At 40.2% G+C, this 20,377-nt stretch overlaps 2 protein-coding genes across 4 annotated transcripts; both read right to left on the bottom strand.

Moving 5' to 3' along the window:
* Positions 1–2,636: 2,636 nt before the first annotated feature.
* LOC126377535 (uncharacterized transmembrane protein DDB_G0289901-like) lies at positions 2,637–7,790 on the bottom strand. The gene is made up of 3 exons (XM_050025329.1): positions 7,646–7,790; positions 3,604–7,248; positions 2,637–2,894 (listed from the first exon to the last, which is right to left on the bottom strand). The coding sequence occupies exons 1-3, from the start codon at positions 7,740–7,742 to the stop codon at positions 2,878–2,880; spliced, it is 3,759 nt and encodes a 1,252-aa protein (XP_049881286.1). The 5' UTR covers positions 7,743–7,790; the 3' UTR covers positions 2,637–2,877.
* A 2,130-nt stretch (positions 7,791–9,920) lies between these two features.
* Positions 9,921–20,339, bottom strand: LOC126377587 (serrate RNA effector molecule homolog). 3 transcript variants are annotated; one of them, XM_050025409.1, is made up of 15 exons: positions 20,050–20,339; positions 19,354–19,605; positions 18,884–19,069; positions 18,022–18,088; positions 17,050–17,242; positions 16,868–16,956; positions 16,388–16,550; positions 15,333–15,664; positions 14,951–15,091; positions 14,065–14,565; positions 13,866–13,979; positions 13,614–13,757; positions 13,165–13,289; positions 12,643–12,756; positions 9,921–10,243 (listed from the first exon to the last, which is right to left on the bottom strand). In XM_050025409.1, the coding sequence occupies exons 1-15, from the start codon at positions 20,184–20,186 to the stop codon at positions 10,159–10,161; spliced, it is 2,643 nt and encodes an 880-aa protein (XP_049881366.1). In that variant the 5' UTR covers positions 20,187–20,339; the 3' UTR covers positions 9,921–10,158. The 3 variants fall into 3 exon arrangements, 1 of the variants encoding a protein (XP_049881366.1); XR_007567870.1 differs by having other exon boundaries at positions 9,921–11,210; positions 12,643–13,289; positions 18,884–19,084; XR_007567872.1 differs by having other exon boundaries at positions 9,921–11,210; positions 12,643–13,289; positions 20,050–20,338.
* Positions 20,340–20,377: the final 38 nt, after the last annotated feature.

Below are 20,377 nucleotides of genomic sequence, written 5' to 3'. Positions count from 1 at the left end.
AAATAGTACTCACCCCCTGCAAAATACCGAAAGTAGTACTTCAACGGTTCCAAAGTTATAAAGGCAGTTCTTTGATCCCGCTAGCTTGACGTTTTGAAAATACCTATTATCTGGGGAATGCTTGCATACTTCAGTATGTAACTAATGTCAATAAACTCGTATGAAATAGTACTCCCTACCATCATAATTTTGATCCGATTCTCTTTGTAGAAATGTTAAAAAATCATCATAACCTATGCCATACATTTGTTGTTGATACAGTCACGTAGACAATTACATAACCTCACAATTTATTCGTAAGTATTGCCATTTTTGAGGTCTACCCTACCATTTCTTTGCACTTCAGAGTGCTGCTATTACAAAAAATTCCTATTGCATACACCCATATGCACAAATTTTAATAGAAAATGGCTGCATGGGTCTAGTTCTTATCGAAAACAATCTGTGATTTTAATACATCATAATACATTTTTAATCTGCTGTTTTATTTTATAATTTATACCTTCATGTTGAATTTGTTACGGATCGAAGTGTTTGTTAATAAACAATTTGCAGTATTTGTAGAATAACTCAAAGAGTTTCAACAATGATATTACTTTCATCTGACAACCCTGGCACTTCACCAATTTTTACCCAAAAATGGGGAAAAATACTAAAATCTGACAACATTCTTGACCATGTGTAATAATTTTGTTCGCGACTGTACTTGTCTTGATAAATGTATGACATAGGTTATAATGACTTTTTGACATATTTCTACAAAGAGAATCAGGTCCAAATTATGATGGTAGGGAGTACTATTTCATACGAGTTTATTGACATTAGTTACAAACTGAAGTATGCAAGCATTCCCCAGATAATAGGTATTTTCAAAACGTCAAGCTAGCGGGATCAAAGAACTGCCTTTATAACTTTGGAACCGTTGAAGTACTACTTTCGGTATTTTGCAGGGGGTGAGTACTATTTCGGTACTATTTTTTGGCGTTTAAATCAAAGCGAAAGACCTTGTCGTTAACTCTCGCCAAATTTCGCTCACCGTCAAGCTAGCAAGTGCAATAAAACATGGCTATAAATCCAGAACCGTGATGGTACTAATTTTTTTACAACAGGTACTATTTTTTTCAATAAGAGTACTATTTTTTGGTATGGTCAAATTATTTTTTCGTGCCCATTTTTTTTTTGAGGCCGCTAGCTTGACGCACACTATTTCTGAAGGTCAGGTTTTTACGCGGTACTGGTCGATGCTCACTCCTCACCGATGAACAGTCATTGTATTCGTCATAACTATTTTGCTCTGTTCCAAACAAAGCATTACATTATAATAATAAAGAGCGAAATGAATAAATGCATTAAGTAGCTATATTATTTCGGAGAATGAATGACTGGTCACTTTTCTATGTCGGAAGCTGTTACTAAGATGAAAAAATAAATGTATAGGTACACTTTACAAAAGTAAAACTCACGCATGTAATCCTAACGGAGACGCCAGAGCTCCAAATTATCTTAAGATAACTTGTACCCACTTTTGATACAAAGTCGTAACGTGGATATGACGAACCTAACGACATGGTGAACAGTCCACCGTATCTATTTACTGTACATTTCGGAATTCCCCAAAATAAACATTTATGGACCTAATATGTTGTTACCTTGATTTAATTATTAATCTATGATAATAATTTAAGTGCTTCCTCCGGCCAGCCTTCCAAGAAAGCATCCAAGTCGTCGCGCCAGCTCCGCCTCGGTCTGCCACGCCTGCGTCTGTCTCTATTCGGAGACCATTCTGTGGTGATCTTAGCCCACAGGTCGTTAGGCATCTGACAGACGTGACCTGCCTAACCCCACATCAACTTGGCGACAAAAAGAGAGTCCTGGAAGAAATGGAGGGAGGCGTTTGCCCAGCAGTGAACTTTAGGCTAGATAAGATAACAAGAATAATTTAAGTATCCTATTTACTGTTATTGTTATTTTTTACAGCATATTTTTATTTACCGTTGCCAGCCACACCTAGCCAGTGAATAACACATAATATACCTACTATGTTATTTAGTAATTAGATATTTGTAACATTTATTTATGAATAATTTATAGTGTATAGCATCCGTAAACTCCTTACTGGTCGTGTCGTGCACAACAGATGAGCTAAGGATGATTATCAGTAAATATATGGGACAGCTAGTGATATATCGACCAACATCATGTCCTTAGAAGACACGCTTAATGATGGTAATCATAGCAATTAACATAATAGTCGTAATGAAGAAACATATTCCCCTTTAGATGCGATAATTATCCCGATATGGCTCCTACTAAAGGATTACATAAGTGTTTTTTTCCTCTGCCGAATAATGATGCCGAGTGTAATTTTTATTAAATAGGTAGGTACCTATTTTTTTCTTTTTATATGAATAACACATTGTATTCGTACTCGTCAGTATATGAATCTCTGAAGCTGAGGTACAATATGGGTCTGGCAGGCAAAGATAATGTAAATTATGCTTTAGCCTACCTAGTTTAACAATTGCCTGAAACGTGCATAACTTTTTTTACGGTTATTTATTGATTAAGTATACTCTACTCTTCAAAAACACTTTTTTACTGAAATAATTGTGATAGACAGAAAATAAAAGAAAAAATACAGGCGCTTTCACGTTCTATTTACTTATATTAATTCAGTAGAAAGCTATTAATTTAGTATTGTATAAATACTTAACAATATAAATCAGTATCTCTACGTATATGGCTACAATTATCTTACAATGTTTATATTACAAGTAGCAATAGTTACATCAACTTGAGTCACACCATTATTCTAATCATGTCATCTTAATAAGTCTTGGGTTCACGTATGTGGGCGAATGATATGGTGAAGTCATCTTATCTTTTGCCGTAACCTGAAACAAACCAAAAGACATTTTATTTATTAAAGAAAATGGGTTGGTTTAGGTATTAGCCGCCTAGTTGGAAGAACGCGTGACTCTGGTCGCAGGTTCGAATCTAGCTCGGGCCTAATCCAATGATTTTCAAGTTCATATTACGTGCTCAGCGGTGAAGGAAAGCATCGTGAGGAAACCCACATTCACGAGAAATTGTAGGTATCTATGATACGGTTCACCTGGCACTGTATAATTTAAATACTTAATAAGTATTTTAAGTAATTTCTAATAACCATCAGGTAGGTAAATTAATTAGCAGGGCACAAGCAATATTATGTACTGCAGTAGTTTTAGGCGGATGAGACGTTCGTTATGTAAAATTGACGATTCAAAGTGTAACTATGTTACCTACTGAATAAAGATATTTTTGAATTTGAATTTTGACTCACTCAGGTACTATGTTATTCATGTAAGTAATAAGCACATACACGAATGCGTAAACTTGCTGTGACTTTAATTGGTACCTAGGTATAAACACTGATATTTTTTTCTAGTTATTTTTTTGTAACGTATGTATTAAGTTATTATCCAATTATACCAACGAGATAACTTTTTTGTTAGCTTTTTGAACCTCTATATTATTCATCAGAACCTACAAAGTCCTAGTACTTCACACAATTTTTAACGTTTAGTAAGTATCTAAACTTTCATTTGTTTATTAGCTTACCTCCTTTAGTGGCGGCGCCCGCAGATGCGTGTGCTGAAGCCGAACTACTGGCAAAGCTGCCGCCGTACGCGCCGGCGCTGGCCCCGCTTACTGCATTGGCTGTGCTCTTGGCCACAGCACCGTTGAGTCCGAAACCCGTAGTACCACCCGACCCACAGCCACCTTTACACCCTCCAGCCGCGTGGTTATTGCCATGGTGGTCAGATCCAGTGTAAGCGCCAGCCGATGATCCCGCTACAGCACCCGCATGAGCTCCAGCTCCAAGATTTGCTTCTGCTCCAACGCCATCTAATGACTTGCCGTATGATGAATGAATAGCACCTGGAGCACTCCCGAAATTGCCTCCAATTTGAGCACCCTTTCCGCCAAAACCCGGAGGTATAACCAATTTGCCATCATCGTAGGGTTTCAATAGACCTGGCGGGCCACCAAAACCTCCGGTGTAAATAACTGCATTAGCGCTAGCCGCAGCGCCAGCTACTGAGTGAGATCCTGACACACTACTTTGGCCATGCTGAGATGTAGAGTGTCCAGGTTGAACTGCACATGCTCCAGAAGTGCATGGTGCCGGATTGTAAGATGCTACAGGTGCTGTAGAACTAATGCCAACCTGACTGGTTGGTGACGTTGGTTTATAATGAGAAGCAGGAGCATTTGAAGGTATGTTGAATTCATTAGGTTTTAATAAACCCGGAGGTCCGCCAAATCCATGTGATGGTTTGTGTTGAACTCCACTTGACGAGCTGCTTTGATCCTGAGAAAAGGTTCCACATGTTCCACCGGTGCAAGAAGCTCCAGTTGGTTTATATTGACCGCCAGAAACACCCGAACTCGTGGATCCTGCAGATGTTGGAGTATTATGGCCAGGCTCTGTTCCACAGTTTCCAGATGCGCAGCCGGAAGGTGTGTATGATCCAGTGGGGCCGGTTGGGGCATATGTCCCTGTTGGTGCTGTCGGTTTATATGAACCATTTTGTGGCTGGGATCCACAATTTCCAGATGAACAACCTATTGGAGTGTAAGATCCTGAGGTTGTTGGATTATATGATCCTATAGGTTTGTAGGAACCAATTTGAGGGAAGATTTGAGCCGGCTGTGACCCGCAATTTCCTGAAGCGCAGCCTGTCGGAGCTAACGATCCTGCAGGTCCTGTTGGTTTAGAGGAACCAGTGGATCCATATTGCGGAGATGATGGAATAGGTTGCGATCCACAATTTCCTGAAGTGCAGCCTGTGGGTGAGTATGATCCTGTGGGTCCAGTTGGCTTGTAGGACCCACTTGGTCCGTACTGGGGAGATGATGGTACTGGCTGGGAGCCACAATTTCCAGACGAGCAGCCTGTAGGCGTATATGATCCTGAAGGACTTGATGGAGTGTATGATCCTGCGGGCGCTGTTGGTTTGTAGGAGCCACTTGGCCCAGGCTGAGACGACGATAGAGTAGGTTGTGAACCACATTTACCCGAATCGCATCCTGTCGAAGCATACGATCCTGTAGGTCCTATTGGTTTAGAGGAACCAACGGGTCCATACTGCGGAGACGATGGAATGGGTTGTGAACCACAATTTCCAGAAGTGCAGCCAGTAGGTATACCTGATCCAGAAGGGCCTGTTGGTGTATACGATCCTGTGGGTCCTGTCGGCTGATTAGAGCCGCTTGGGCCATACTGAGGAGATGATGATATAGGTTGGGAGCCACAATTTCCAGACGAGCAGCCTGTAGGCGTATACGATCCTGAAGGCCTCGATGGAGTATAGGAACCCGTGGGCGCTGTCGGTTTGTAAGAACCGCTAGTTTCATACTGAGGAGATGACGGGTTTGGTTGAGTACCACAATTTCCAGCCACACAACCTGTAGGTGTGTATGACCCTGAAGGCACAGTTGGGGTATATGATCCTGTAGGTGTTATTGGTTTGGGGAAAGCACTAGATCCATACTGAGGGGAGGAAGGGACATCTTGGGGACCACAATTCCCAGAAAAACAGCCTGTAGAACCAATGGGTTTGTATGAACCACTTTGCACATGTTGTGTAGTTTGAACCGACGAAGTAACGCAGTTTCCGGAAGTACAGCCAGTTGGCGAGTATGATGATGATGGAGTATATGAGCCTGTTGGTTTATAGGAACCATTTTGTCCATATTGAGGGGCCGTTGAAACAGGTTGAGAGCCACAATTGCCAGACGCACAACCAGGATTGTATGAACCTGAGGGAGCTGTCGGTGTAAGTGACCCTGTTGGTGACGTAGGTTTGTAGTGAGGCCCAGTAGCCGAAGTTTGAGCACCACAATTTCCAGAAGTACAGCCAGTTGGATTATAAGAATTGGCTGGCGTTATAGGTTTGTTGGACGGATTAGGTTGTGAATTGCAGTTGCCAGAAGTACACAAAGTTGGATGACTGCCCGATCCAAGGGGTGCAACAGGATTATAGTTCGATGTAGGAATCTTTGACGGAGCGCCGAACTCATTCGGTTTTAAAATACCGGGAGGTCCTCCGAATCCACCGTGGTAAGGAATTTTATCCGAAGCTCCAGAAGTAGCACTGATGGATTTAGATGTGTCCACTGATCCGGAAATGCCGTTGACACCAGTTGCAGCGTTCACAAATGGCGATTTCGTAGGACCAGAAAGAGAATAGCTTGGACTGTTCGACAGAGAAGTTGCAGGTATTCCAGATGATTGTGTTGGTACTAATGGTACAAAATCTGGCAAGTCTCCTCTTGAGTTACTTGGAGATTTAGCAGAAGAAACAGCTGAATTTGATGGTTGACCTGCGCAGTTTCCGAATGCACAGTTATTTGTTTGATCATTTCCACAATTACCAGATGTGCATGGGACTTTACTGTCAGAACCTACTGTATGGGCGGGAACATTGTAGCTAGATGGTTTATCCTTGTCATAAGCGTCATCAGAGTATGAACCGCAGTTGGGTGCTGTGCAAGGCCCATCAACTTTAGGAGTCAATAACGAAGTGGAAGGTTTATTGTCGATTGCAGCTGTTGCGCTAGGAATAGCATCTGATGACGCATAAGACGATGATGATACCTTAGAGGCTGATGCAGTCTTTTGGCCACAGCTTCCAGAAGTACATCCAGTACCCGATCCAGATACTGTAGTATCGTAAGACGATGGTTTTGCAGCTCCACTTGTAAAGACTGGTATATCATTGGATCCGTCTTCATTTGGTTGAGTGCTTGAAGCACAGTCACCGGATGCGCATTTTTTATCGGCAGCTGTGCCTACACCACAGCTAGATCCTTCACAAACTGGTTTTGTGTTCGAGCAGTCACCACTAGTACATGGTGTGTTGTGTGCACCATATGAGCCGGGCACGGCGACTGATCCAGCCGTAGCTCCGGCGTTAGCTCCACTGTAGGTTTGTCCAATTCCGGTGTTGCCAGACCCTTGTAGACCCGAAATGTCGCTTCCAGTTGAACAGCCACCCGTACATTTTGTTCCGACGGGCAATCCTGTTAGGCTACCAGACCCACTGTAGCTGAATGAGCTAGCACTGGAACTGGCGCTTGAGGCGGCAAAGCTTGATGATGCGGAGTTAGAATAGCTGCCTGAGAATCCTCCGCCCTTAGTAAGAGCGACAGGGATATCACCGAACCCACCGAAAGCACCCGCTGTTGCGGCCGCGCCAGCTTTAAAGAAAACAAACGAAAATGTTAGGTATATATCTCTAAATATACGTACTTAGAGACTAAAACGTATAGGCATCAACGCATTTACTTACAAAATTAAGTATTTTATTAAATAAAATTAAAATACACAATTCTCGCGACTGTTATCCCGAATAGGAATAGGTAGCATTGGCAAAGAATAAGTTAAATTGTTTTAATGTTGGTATGTGTTCGAAATCATTTCTTAAATACATACATAAACTCGGCGCTAATGCCTAATGAGTTGGCTAGAGCTGCAAGTTATAGACGGCAACTTTTAAACACAATTGATACGATTTCTAAGATGGGTATGATGTAACGTATGATCACAAGTGATCAGCTCAGACTACTTAAATAAACATTATAATTATAAACAAACCTTTGGCTGCGGCACCGCCCTTCACTCCATACCCGTGAGGGGTTGCTGTCACTACACTCGCGAGGGCTAACACCGTTACACATACGCGCTCCATCATCGTGAAGCTTCCGAACTACAATGTTGTTTACCAGCCACTGCCGGCTTTATAAAGCGAAACACAAATAGACACTTGTATGTATATTACAACAAAAAACCTGTTGGCGTTTACCGCGAATCCGAAGTGTTCGCGTAGGCACTACGCCGGCCGCTGTTTCCCGTATGACACCAAGGTTCTTCTACCGGTGTTTTTTAAATGTTAATTCTAAGTGTTAGCTTTTGATATGCAATACTTATTTACCGACTAGCCATAACAGCGAAAAGCTTTTGCTCCTGAATTCATTAAACCTGCTTAGCTATCGTAATCCAGTCATGAGAATGTAAAGTTTATAGATCGTGTCTATTATAAGAGGTTTTTAAACTATGTTCGGCGGGAAAACACAGTGTCCGGGACGGTGTTTATTTATTTTTATCGTGGCACAGGCTGCGCCGCAGACGTGTGTAGTTATTTGATTATATTACCAAGTGACATCATTGTTGCTAACGTGTTGTGTGATTGTAAAGTAAGAAAACTTTTGGATGCCTACTTGATTGAAAGTTCCTTGACCGCTTTATTGTTTTTGACTGAGTTCTATTTAGTCGGGACGAAATAAAATTGTCACACTTATGCATGGCACCACTAGTTGTAGCCCTATCCCGCGTTTCAACTAGAGCATGTGGTCTACTACGTGGTTCCTTATAGTGAGATCAAACTTTTATATGCATATTGACTCCAGTGATATTCTAAACACGGCATTCTTTATCTTCAGAATGAATTTTTGTTCTATAGAACAATTCCAATTGTTTTTGCCTAGTTCGCCTGTCAAATTACCAGAATCCGGTTAGATTTAACACATTATCCTTTTAGGTATTTTATGATATGATTGATGATAGGAGATGTAATCTCCAACATCATTCGCCACTATCGAGAACCGTCGTGAGACCGCAACTTCATTGGTTGCATCCACAACGCCACATCCGTGTGACGATGACGTATCCGTACATACTTCCTACGAATTCTCCCCACATTCCGATCTGTATTTGTATCATGCATACACGTGACTAGTCACATCATGAAATCACGACCATATCAAGAAAGGGAATTGATCTTTACGACTTCATCTAAATAGGTACAGCTTTATTGCTAAAGCAGATAATAAAATATTTAAAATCTTACAATGATAGAATGCAAATAGTAATAACCATAAGTTACACCCACCCACACAAGACAAGTGAATAAGCTCAAATTCACAGAATTCGTCATAAAATATTACTTAGCTAAAGCCATCTATCATTAGATATTATATTATTATCCATGAATTGTTTAGTATACCTACTTACTTGTTATACTTTATCCTTCATGATCAAATGCAGTTGAAGCCGTAATAGCAACATATATGCTGGGACTCATCAATCAACTTGTTATTTGGATCTTAGTTTTTAGTTCTACTATAGGTACTTATTAGCATGACTACTGATGTAAGTGAGTAATCATTACATGAGCCATGTCAGGAGGCCTTTGGCGGCGCAATAATAAATACCCTTATGTGGGACTGGACAGATTCTGGATTCGACAGATTAGTGGGCAAACCCTGACACCAGGGTTGATGAGGTATTCCACCTCACAACCCACACGATATGAAGAAATCTATCTCGATATTTCAGATGACAGCTTCTTCTAGATTACAGATATGTGAAAATACTTACATTCTTACCTCAGGACGATGATGTCAGTGCAATTCAGGTTCACAATAAGCAGTCAATATGTGTTCGCCTTGTTATTTGCCATATAGTATGATATGACTTACTGCTCATTTTAGAGGTCAAGGTATACCAGCCTACTTCATACAGGATATCACAATACAACTGCATTATTAGTGTGTACTGTACTCTAAAGTCGTCGATTTACATGACCCACGCAGACTTAAAAGTAGACAATAAATGTTATTATCGTTTCTTCCTGATATTCCTCAATATAATATACGAACTTCTGAAATTCGGAGAAATAACTTCGCGTAATGAAACAAGGTTGCAAGCTGTTGTTGTTTCCTTATGTATAATATCGTTAATTTGTTAGAAAGAGTAGCTAAAACTGGTTCCAAGGACATTGATGTGTAGTTGGTTTTCTACGCTCATCTTGTGCGTGTTCCGCCCACTTCGTATAAAAAACCAACATAGCACAAGACAGTATAAGACTTGATTCTGTTTATGATAATGCAAAGTTTATTAAAAAGCGTGTTTTCAATAAAATTACATGTATTTCAACAATACACTCAAGTTTCACCATAACCATCAACTCTAGCTTACAACTAAAGTAAACCGTATGCAATACTGATAAAACATAAAATTATTTACATTACTTTGTGACATCTACGAGTAATAGTGTTAAATGTTCGAAGAATAAGATCCTTTGGCAAGTGGTGGCGGTAAAATAGATGTTATATGAATTCGTCAGGTTCGCGTGGCGCGTCCAGGTCTCGGTAGTGAATCACCGGGCGGAATTCGGCGCCGCCGCCGCCGCCCCTTTAACAATCAACAGCTTTGTTAATAGCAACTCTCTCACGACACGCAAACAACACTCATAATGCACAGCTCATAAAACAGACCAATTCCGACGAAAAAATATATTTTCAAACCATTTCTAAACTATATTTTTGCTGTAAACGTGCTTTTAAGAGCGATTTCACTGCAAAGGAACTGACCTGTTTTCATTATACCCTAAACAATCTGTACAGTCGTGCATTTTTTTTTAAGGTAATCTCAGCTTCCCGGGAGTTGCTTATTGCTATGGATGGGATATTCAACATAATGGATTAAAGGAGTGGAGAAGAAATAGATGGACATGTCACATTTTAGGACAGTTTATTGTAACTTCTCATATAACAAAGTATATCCAGATAGTATAATGTCAATATGCTATGTATAAATTATCTTATTGATATTTTACTTTAGTATTACTCTACAATACAACATGTCGGCCGATAAATATAAATGGAAAACATTAATAAAATTATCATGTCAGAAATATACGTATACGTAACTAACGTATGGGCAGTAGTTGGTTTATAATAAACCTTTGTCAGTGTGAAGTTAACAAAACTACAATTATAATAATAAAGTGAAAAAGTACTGCTTAGGTAATGTACCGGTCATCACCGTGATTATTAAAGAAAAATACTCATACGCGTATAAAGAATGTTTGTAAGAAACGCACAATTACATTTGCTACATGTGATGAGTCTTTATTATATACAAAAAAATACATGCAAAACATGAACATATATGGTGGTACATTGTAACATCCGCTCGATGGTGAGCGCCACTGTGCAAATGTAATCACGCTGACAATTTAGAGAACGGAATGCTTAGTACAACAATTACAAGAAGTCATGGTCACATTGTCTGTATCTTAGCTTAGAATATGTCACCACTGTCCGGGAAGTCAAGATCGTTGTATGCAATAATCGGCCGGGACCGATCCACATTCTCCCTGTAAATTATTCCTTTCAACTCAAAAACATGTCCCAATATTTTTTTGAAAAAAATAAATGTCAGTGATGGAGCAGGCAAAAGGAAATACAATCTGTGCATATTATGTATAGCAAAATTGGTTCTTAAGCATTAGTGAGTCATGACTCGTACTGAATGAAGCCAAATGTTAAGGTCACGCAAAAACGAACAATAAGTGCACATAGTTTAATGCTTGTTCAACATAAATAAAATATGCGAGTTGTGTAATCTAGCTATTTATATGAGACCAGATTTTTATGTAAACCATTCACATATACTCGATCTTCACATCGTGGTGTACTAACATTAAACTGGTTTTAAATTCAATGGTGGATTCGTCCTTTGTACATAAACGAAGAATTTTCCTTATCCCGCATTTTTTCAATAAAATGAGTATTGGATTAGTTGCTTTACTATAAAAGATAAATAAAAACTAAACCCACCATTGATGAAACATGCTGTTAGTGGTGACATGGACAATAATGGACATGTTACGGACAAATGTTTGGAATTTAAAATGTATTTTAATATAGGATTACAATTACAGGGTGCAGGTATCATGGGACAGGCCATGCAACGCGGGGTTTCATGCGGCGGATTCTACATTCTTCAGTCAATGAAACAAATGAAAAGAGTGTGATGCTGCAGTATGTATAAAAAGCTAAATTTAAAAATACGGGTCTTAAATCGAACCACAAACCGGAAGAAATTTTATTTTCATAATGTTATAATTGAAAGTTGTCTACCTTTAATGTGATTAGCTAGACAAGAATTTTCACTCGGTAATTTTAGATCAATATACCCAAGATTTTCATTGGAACGCCGATCTAGGGGAAATTATATCAACACGCGAATTTTTTAATACATGTAATGATCTTAGCAGGCGTTTTTAAGGTGCAAAATCGTCAAAAAGAGCCGTATTTTACGTCTTGTGATTCCATCTAAGGCAGTGACAAGTATTGCACATAAATCCGGGCATGGTATAACAAAACCAAGTATGCTCCAAAGTGATAACTAACATTTAAAATCTTTAAATCTGGGGCTAATCTAGCCCAGCTGACGTCATCCCACCCTGCGTTACCATTTCGTAAAAAATAAATTACCGACCAATGATTTTAATTCACTTTGCAAGACAATTTTGAACTTTTAGTAAAAGGTTTACTTACAGTTTTAATGATTTTTATATATTTGACAAGTAATAGTAATCAAAGACCTTAGTCAGTAATTCAATTAATTTTCAATAATAAAATTTACGTCTTTGGAATGTTGGGGATACCAATTTAATGGTAACACATTGGTAACACTACGTCATCAAACGGCTAGCAATAGCGGCTTTTCATAGGGCATTGACCATACCTGGTTTTGTTATTATTTTATTATACTATGAATCCGGGGGTGGTGTGAGACATTACCTGGGTCGTGAGAAGCGCGGGTGGCGGGGCGCGTAGGGCGCGGGCGGCGCCCACCCGCCCCAGCCCCAGCCGCGCGCCGCCGGGCCCGCTCCGCCCGCCGCGCCGCCGCCGTACCTGATACCACACATACACAAATACGATAATCGAAGAAGTGAAATATCGTTCCATAGAAAATGTATTCGAAAGAGCAAAGGTCACGGATGCACGGACGGGACGAGATCGTGGCACTAATTACAGCACGTTCCGTCTCCGTCCCGTCGACGTTCTAATAATCTAGAGAACACAAGTGAGGTTATAAACTAGTGTAGTAAGTAAATACTTTCTTGTTACTTCACGGTACGCTTTACATCTTCACGTTCAACTGCTTGTCTTCAGTCAAGTTCTATTTAATGTCAATTTATTTATGTCCCAATCTGAACAAGCTTGTTAATGGCTTTTAGATAATAATTTATTGAGGGTGTAATACTGTAGTGTAACGGTGGATGTAAGGCCCTGAAATAGAATACAATAAATGCAACTGACGGCGCGGGCGGCGGCGCGTGGTGCGCGGGCGGCGCGGGGCGCGCGGGCGGCTCGGGCTGCTGCGGGCGGCGCACGTCGCGCACGTACGCGTTGAAGTACGACACCTCGCGCCGCACCTCCTCCACCTGCGGGCGGGACGCGGTTACTACTAACTCATAGAACCTTCCAGAATCAAAAGAACTGGCCAAAAAAGATAATAATAAAAATGCCCTATAGTGGTTATTTTACGCCAACTATTTGCAATTGTACTATTCATGTATATATTGATACACAGCTTAGCATAACTAAATACATACATTCTGCACATCTTTTAAGATTCGGTTTGTATTAGAACTTAAACCCATTGGTTTAACAAAATCAGCTCAAAGCCATATTATTGGTTTTTAAAAAACAATATTGCTTTTAATCTATGCATAAAAATATATTTTTATTGAGTCTGAATACTTTACCTTCTCCGCATGCTTGTTGAATATGTGTTTTCTGATAAAGTCAGGCCCTTTGAATTTCTTCCCACTGAGTGGACACAACCACTTGTCTTTGGACAACTCCTGAGTGTTGGCTTGTATGAACTTCTCGACTTCTGCATCAGGGTCCTGCACAAAAAGATAATAAATGTCAATCAGTTAAATAACAGCCTGAAGGTAGGCAGTGCCTCTTACCTATTTAGAAAGGAATATCATAAGGAATTCATATTTTTTTACCTTGATTCCAAGTTTCTGTAATTCCTCATCAGAAAGAGGCTTAACATCTTGCAGAAAAGCAGACATCTTGCTTTCGAATGTCTTGATGTAATCTTGTACCTCTTGCTGAGATGGCTGTAACAAAGAACAATGATAAATGAAAATGACTTTCGATAACTTTCTACAATATGATTGTTCTATTATTGCAGTATTTAATTACCTTGTTCGCCGGTGGCCCAGAACGAGCGTGCATAATGCCGCAGCGATTAGGCATCTCATCCTCATAAGGATATTCGCAATGGTTGTAGTAATCCACTGAGTGCACTATACGCAGGTACAGCACAAGGCGGTCCAACACCCTAACCAGTTCCGGGTCTGATTGCTCCACGGTTGTAGAGTCCGATGACGCTTCGAGACCTAGAAGCTCTTCCTCCTCAGTAGAAGCTTCTTCAATCAAATGCTCTGTAATCTTGTGAAGTACGGGGTTCTTCGAGTTTAAGCTGAAATTTTGGACATCGGAAGAGGATTTTTCGGTTTCCTGGTTGTTCTCCGCGTTCTCTGCAGCCCACAGCTTGGTGCGAGTGTCGAGGAGGTGCGCCAGTCTCGCGGCCAGGCGGGCGTCGGCGCGCAGCACTGGTCGTTCAAGTGTCACCCCCGATACAGGGCGGATGCGACGTTGCAGGTCCCTGTTCACAATCGCTCCTAGCTCGCATTCGCGCAACTGTGGAAAGTTTGGAAACTTACTTAATGTCTGTAAACATCTGAAGTATTTTTACTCTGCCTCCTCATAAATGTATGGTTTAAGAATAAAATGTAGCACGATGTTTGATAACAATGCCGATTCTGACAGACACCAACTTACTTTTAATTTAGTTTGACAATTGTAAAACTAGCTCTGTCCCTTTCTTGTACTTATCGTTGGAGAAGGATAGCGTTATTTTTAGAACTATCAAATTAAGTTTAAGTTTGTGTCTGCCAGAATTGGCACCATTACCGAGTTATTGGAAAGTCAACTATTCTTGACGAATACGGCAGATGTGTTATACGGCATCTAGTTTGAAACAAGAGTCGCCAAATATCTACTTCAATTTGTAGTGTCATCTTACCCGAATGTTATTAAGGTTCCAGCAGATATCCTTGATGTTGACCTCCCGACGGAAGGTGACCCAGCCGCGGCGGAACCATCGGCGTTCAGGTAGCGGGTCTGCTAACGCCACACGCAGAAAACCGCCGTAGCGTTTGCACATCTATTCAAAAAAAAGAAGGTTTAGAACAAAGACAGTGAAAATAACCTATCATTCCTAAAATAAGAGTCAGATTAGGTCTGTTGCCTCTTCACAACTAAAAACCGATGCGCAGAGAAGCTTGTACCACTTAACTTTCGAAGGACGGAGCTCAAGTGCTCAGCGCATTATAACCCTATTCCACGCAAAAGACAATCTAGTTAGACATAACAATTAGTATTACAAATGTAAATAAAATACTTACAGCTTCAACTTCTGCCTTAGTAATAGTAGGTGCTAAATTCCTTAGGAATATAGACGTGGTCTTGTGCAGCGCGCGTGACTCTTTCTTCTCGACAATGACGTCATTCAGCGACTCCGCTTTATCATCTCCATTTTTTTCTTTATCTTTCTCTGCTTCTCCAGTCTTCTCCACACTTGGTGACTTGGACTTCTCTTTGCGCTTGGGCGATTTGTCCGGTGTTTTGGACTTGGACTTAGATTTAGACTTGCGTCGAGAGGTGGTCTCTCCTTCGTCCTCTGAAGATGATGATGAAGAACTGGACGACGAGGAACTTGAAGAGGAACCCGGCGGGGCTGAATACAAAAATAATTGTATAGACTATGAATCAACTATCTGACTTTAATATTATTAAGAGCTCTCGATTTCTGAAGTTTGTATCTAGGGCGTGCGAAAAAACATTTGTGCTATGTAAGCGTCGAAATAACACGCATAGCGCTAACTTTTTGGCTTACGCTTCATATCGCGTTTAGTAGTGTGGGTTGGGTATGGTTCATTCTTTTTTCTGCCTGGCCTAGACACTGATAACTAGAGATGAAACGTATATCCGGATTTAGAAAAGTACGTTGTCCTAGGTCAATATATCAATCCGCCCTGTAGTTCCGGGCGTAAGAATAGGACTACGGTACCCCCTGCCTGTCGTAAAAGGCGACTGAAAGGGGACACTGGGGATCGTGGGTGGTAAGGGCGGGAGCCCGAACCGCTCAACACACGATCTCCGGGAGGGACATGGCCTCGCATTGCTGTAAAACTGGAATGGCGTAGGGGTGGGGATCTATCCCGGGATGCGCTTTAATAAAAGCAAGTGCGAGGGGAGCACCGGTGCGTTCGACAGAGATCCCGGAGCTCCCTGACATACACAGCAGAGGGCCATCGGAGGGGTTTTAGTCGGTAAGAGTCCGACATAACCTCGTTGCTCCCCCGGGCGACGAGGTATCCATGAGGATTTCCACTTCGTTACAAAAAAAAGTAAATATAATTATCAATAACAAATAATGTACAAATTTTGTATTGCTTACGAGGTTCCTTCTCCTGGGGTTCACCCTCCGGTTCGTCACCGGGCGCGGAGTTGAAGCGAGAGAACAGCTTGGCTTGCTCTTGCAACTGCTTGAGATGCGGATCTATCTCCATGGTGAGAGGCGCTGTTGGCTTGTCCGGGTCCTCCTTCTTGTCAGTCTTATCCTGAAAACATATTATTAGAAGATGATCAATATTTATTATACATTTATTTGTTATATGGATTAAAGTCTACCCGAAATATACTTTTTCTGCCTTACCAATAGAAATAAACAATTTTCCTTAACTGTATTGAACAGCCAAGGAAAATTTTATCCAATTATGAAATAATTCGATTGAATCTTACTTGGCCGTGAACTACTTAAACACACGTTCACAGCTTGTTTATTTTTTATTGGAATGGCGGTTTATAAATTAAAAATACAGGTAATATAAAATTTAAACGGAGGCCGCGGAAAAGTATTAAAAACTATCATACACACCTTGTCATTTTTATCCGCGTTTTCTTCTTCCTTTTCTTCTTTCACCTTTACAGCATCCACATCAATGACCACAGGTTTGTCTGCTTCAACTAAAAATAAAGTTGAATATTAATTATAATAGGCTCATAACTTGTCTTACACATGACAATGTGTCCCAAAGTATTAATAGTTTCATAGTATACCTGGTTTTTCTTTAGTAGTTGGTTCTTCATTTGGCGGTTCATCGAGAGCTTTCAGGTCTTCTTCTGTGCCTCCTTCAAGCTTGATCACGACAGTATCCAGTAATCTAATCAGCTTGTCAGACTTATCCACATCTACTGACACTTTGTCCAACTCCCCAACTTCTAATAATCCCAGGAAAACGTTTAGACGGTTCTAAAAGAGAAATGTTTACTTTATGATTTTTTAGACTCGCACATGATTCAGCCCATTGACAAAAACAAAAAACAACCCCAGAATTTCTTGATACTACTTACTATAGAGCGACAAGAATTTTATGGCTCATTGACATAATCAGAACTAGTGTCTTATTATGAAAATATAATTTTGTACCTCATCACCAGCCCATTAACGTCCCCATTGCTGGGGCACGGGCCTTCCCTATGGATGGATAGGGAGATCGGGCTTTAAGCCACCACGCGGGCCCAGTGCGGATTGGTGGTTATTAACGACTGCTAATGCAGCCGAGACCAACGGCTTAACGTGCCTTCCGAAGCACGGAGGAGCTCGAGATGTAAACTTTTTTTTGTGGTCACCCATCCTATGACCGGCCTTTGCGAAAGTTGCTTAACTTCAACAATCGCAGACCGAGCGCGTTTACCGCTGCGCCACCGAGCTCCTCACTCCTCAATTTTGTACCTAATTACTTAATTTTATAATATTTAGTTAGATTAGATAATAATATCTTATATCATTATAATAAGGCACCTTATGTCGCCTCTTTTATTTTGCCATGCCCTTGCAGGGCGTCACATGTACCTTCTTTTTATGTTCCACCTTAATTTATGTTTGTGACATGCAATAAATGAATATGAAGAATATTTTATATGCAGATGGTGCACACCCTTCTGTCAATATCATCCAAGTGTCAATTATCCATGACAACCGACAACTAAGTTATCAGAATACAAAGAACAATATTTAAAAAAACTTACCTTCAATGCAGCTAACTGCTCTTCTTTCCGTTTGACAGATTCCTCAGGGTGGTATTTGATCTTGAACCTAATAAACAAACAAGATGATTAAATGTAAATCAGTCTATAAATCAAATACCACATCTACAACACTAAAAAGTTGCCAGTTGTAAGTATGTTTTCCAAATGTTGTTATTCCAAGATTTTTATATTTCCATTTTTCAGTTTTCAGAGAACAAATATTGATTAATGGACATATTATGTAGATTATTTTTGGAAATAACAAAATTCTGAAGTTAAAAAATACAAACCATCTCTGATCCAACACTGTGGAAGTATATGCAAACTAAAATGGCTTAGTAAAATGTAAAAAATCTTCATAATCTCACCTGTACCCACAATGTAGAATTATATAGCCCTACCCCTAACATTAACGAAACCTGTAGCATTGCGCGCTACGGGTCAACGCGGTATCAACTAGCTACACACATTATCATTTGCATAAAGTTTGAATATATTTTCTTAGCGTTGTCCAGCCGCGCGATAACGCTGTAGACTGTAGGGAAAAAAGGTTACCATTAAGATTTGCTTAGTCTTTAAAAAATTCTAAGCATAACTTTTTGAGCTTGAACTTTTGGAAATAATAGTAAAACAGTTAATGCTTAGAATTTTTTAAATACCAGCAAATTACATGAATAGCAATTATTTAGCTCATTGTCACCAATTTATATCATTCTTGCTTTTGTCTAAACATCTCACATTTGAGACCTATACTACGAGGATTTGATTGCTAAACATGAATTACTGTGATCCTCTACAAGTTGATTCACAAGCAAGAACTTGAAGAAATAGAAAGTAGGGGGTTATTAAGTGTGCAACGTACCATTCTTCATCCTTATGAGCAACAAAGAACTCGTTGAGCTGTTGTCTTCTGAATTCTAGCTTGTATTCATTGTACTTCTGAATGGCATCATCCACTGTGATCGAGTCATCTTGAGCAGCAAGGAATGCTTTGAAGGACATCATGGTTGGGGGTCCATCCACCGCACCCATAGGCAGGACAGCATCCCTGACATCATAATCTCTAGATATACGAAAAACAACTGTTATGTTTACAACAACAGTCTTCTTTTTAAGTTTAATAAAACAGGATTCAGAATTACCATGCTGTAACTGTAATAATAAACCAATAATAATCACTCATAGGTGCATTATTAAAAAACAAACAATAAGAATTTTATCTCACCTTGATGTGACGTTTTATCTTTGTGATGTTAATATTTAATCTCTACTTTCAGTAATAAGATGAAAGTTACAGAGTAAGTATTGTATGACTACAACTAGTTATGTTACCTTGCGGGTACTGGTGGCATCGGCTGCCCATAACCCTGGTGTGCCGGATGCGGTCCAAAGTGATCATGAGCCCAGCCATATGACCCATAAGAATCATGTGGCATGCCTCCATATCTTCGGTCATCTATAGGCCAGTCTGGCCTAATACGCTTGCTAGGGGGGCCCTCACCGCGCACAGGTGAATACCCGCGGCTAGCACTCGCTCCCCCGCGGTAGTCTCTGTAGTCCGGCCCAGAACGACCGCCGCGAGATCTTCAGTATAAAAACATTTTTAGTCCGGTGTTTATACAATCATAAATAGCACTGTAGATACTACTAATTCAAGGACAAATTAAGTTATATAACCAGAACTAACTTGCAAATATCTAAAAGCAGCATTTTTTCTAAACAATTATTATTATTACTAAATGTCACGTAGATACGTCCGTAAATAATTCATAATAATCATTTTTCAATAGCAATTCCGTCTACATTAAATACTCTGAAGGAAATGAGAATTTTATAAAGGATAGGAAAATAAAATAGCAGGAGTACCTCAAAATCAAAGCAATAGAACAACGTTTAACAGGTTTGGGAACTTGGGGAGGAATTTTAGGAGGCTCTGAGTGTTGAGGTTGGGATCTGGAAGAGAGGTTATTATTACACCAGACTGACAATGGCGCACAGATTTATACATGTTTAATGTGTTGTAAATACCTTTCGGACCACTCTTCTCGGCCCCGGCTACGCTCCTCGCGGCGATCACTACTTCTATAGCTACTTTCAGCAGCACCTCTTTCGCCGCGGAATTTGTCGCGTCTTTTCCGATCATATTCATCATCACTATCAGCCATAGCTAGTCAAATATTTAAAACTAATTTGAAATTATAAACACTTCTGGATTTTCACCGAAGAATTATGACGCGAAACGAAATAGAAAGAAAAAGAGCACATCCAGCAGTGAAAGAAAGTGAGTGTGAAAGCAAAATTGAGAGAACGAATGGCAACTGTTTGCTTGTTTGTGGTGACTGAATGTAAACGAACG

This window comes from Pectinophora gossypiella, chromosome 2 (assembly GCF_024362695.1).
Source record: "Pectinophora gossypiella chromosome 2, ilPecGoss1.1, whole genome shotgun sequence".
Classification (NCBI taxonomy): Eukaryota; Metazoa; Arthropoda; class Insecta; order Lepidoptera; family Gelechiidae; genus Pectinophora; species Pectinophora gossypiella.
The sequence above is the reverse complement of the archived record's forward strand: the minus strand, read 5'-3'. Positions and strand labels throughout refer to the sequence as shown.

Coding starts and splice junctions, on each gene's coding strand:
- LOC126377535 (XM_050025329.1), bottom strand. CDS start 7,742: ATGATGGAGCGCGTATGTGTAACGGTGTTAGCCCTCGCGAGTGTAGTG. Junction 7,249..7,645: donor GGGCGGTGCCGCAGCCAAAG/GTTTGTTTATAA, acceptor TTTTCTTTAAAG/CTGGCGCGGCCGCAACAGCG.
- LOC126377587 (XM_050025409.1), bottom strand. CDS start 20,186: ATGGCTGATAGTGATGATGAATATGATCGGAAAAGACGCGACAAATTC. Junction 15,665..16,387: donor ACCCCAGGAGAAGGAACCTC/GTAAGCAATACA, acceptor TTTTGTATTCAG/CCCCGCCGGGTTCCTCTTCA. Junction 14,566..14,950: donor GGAACCTTAATAACATTCGG/GTAAGATGACAC, acceptor AACTTTCCACAG/TTGCGCGAATGCGAGCTAGG.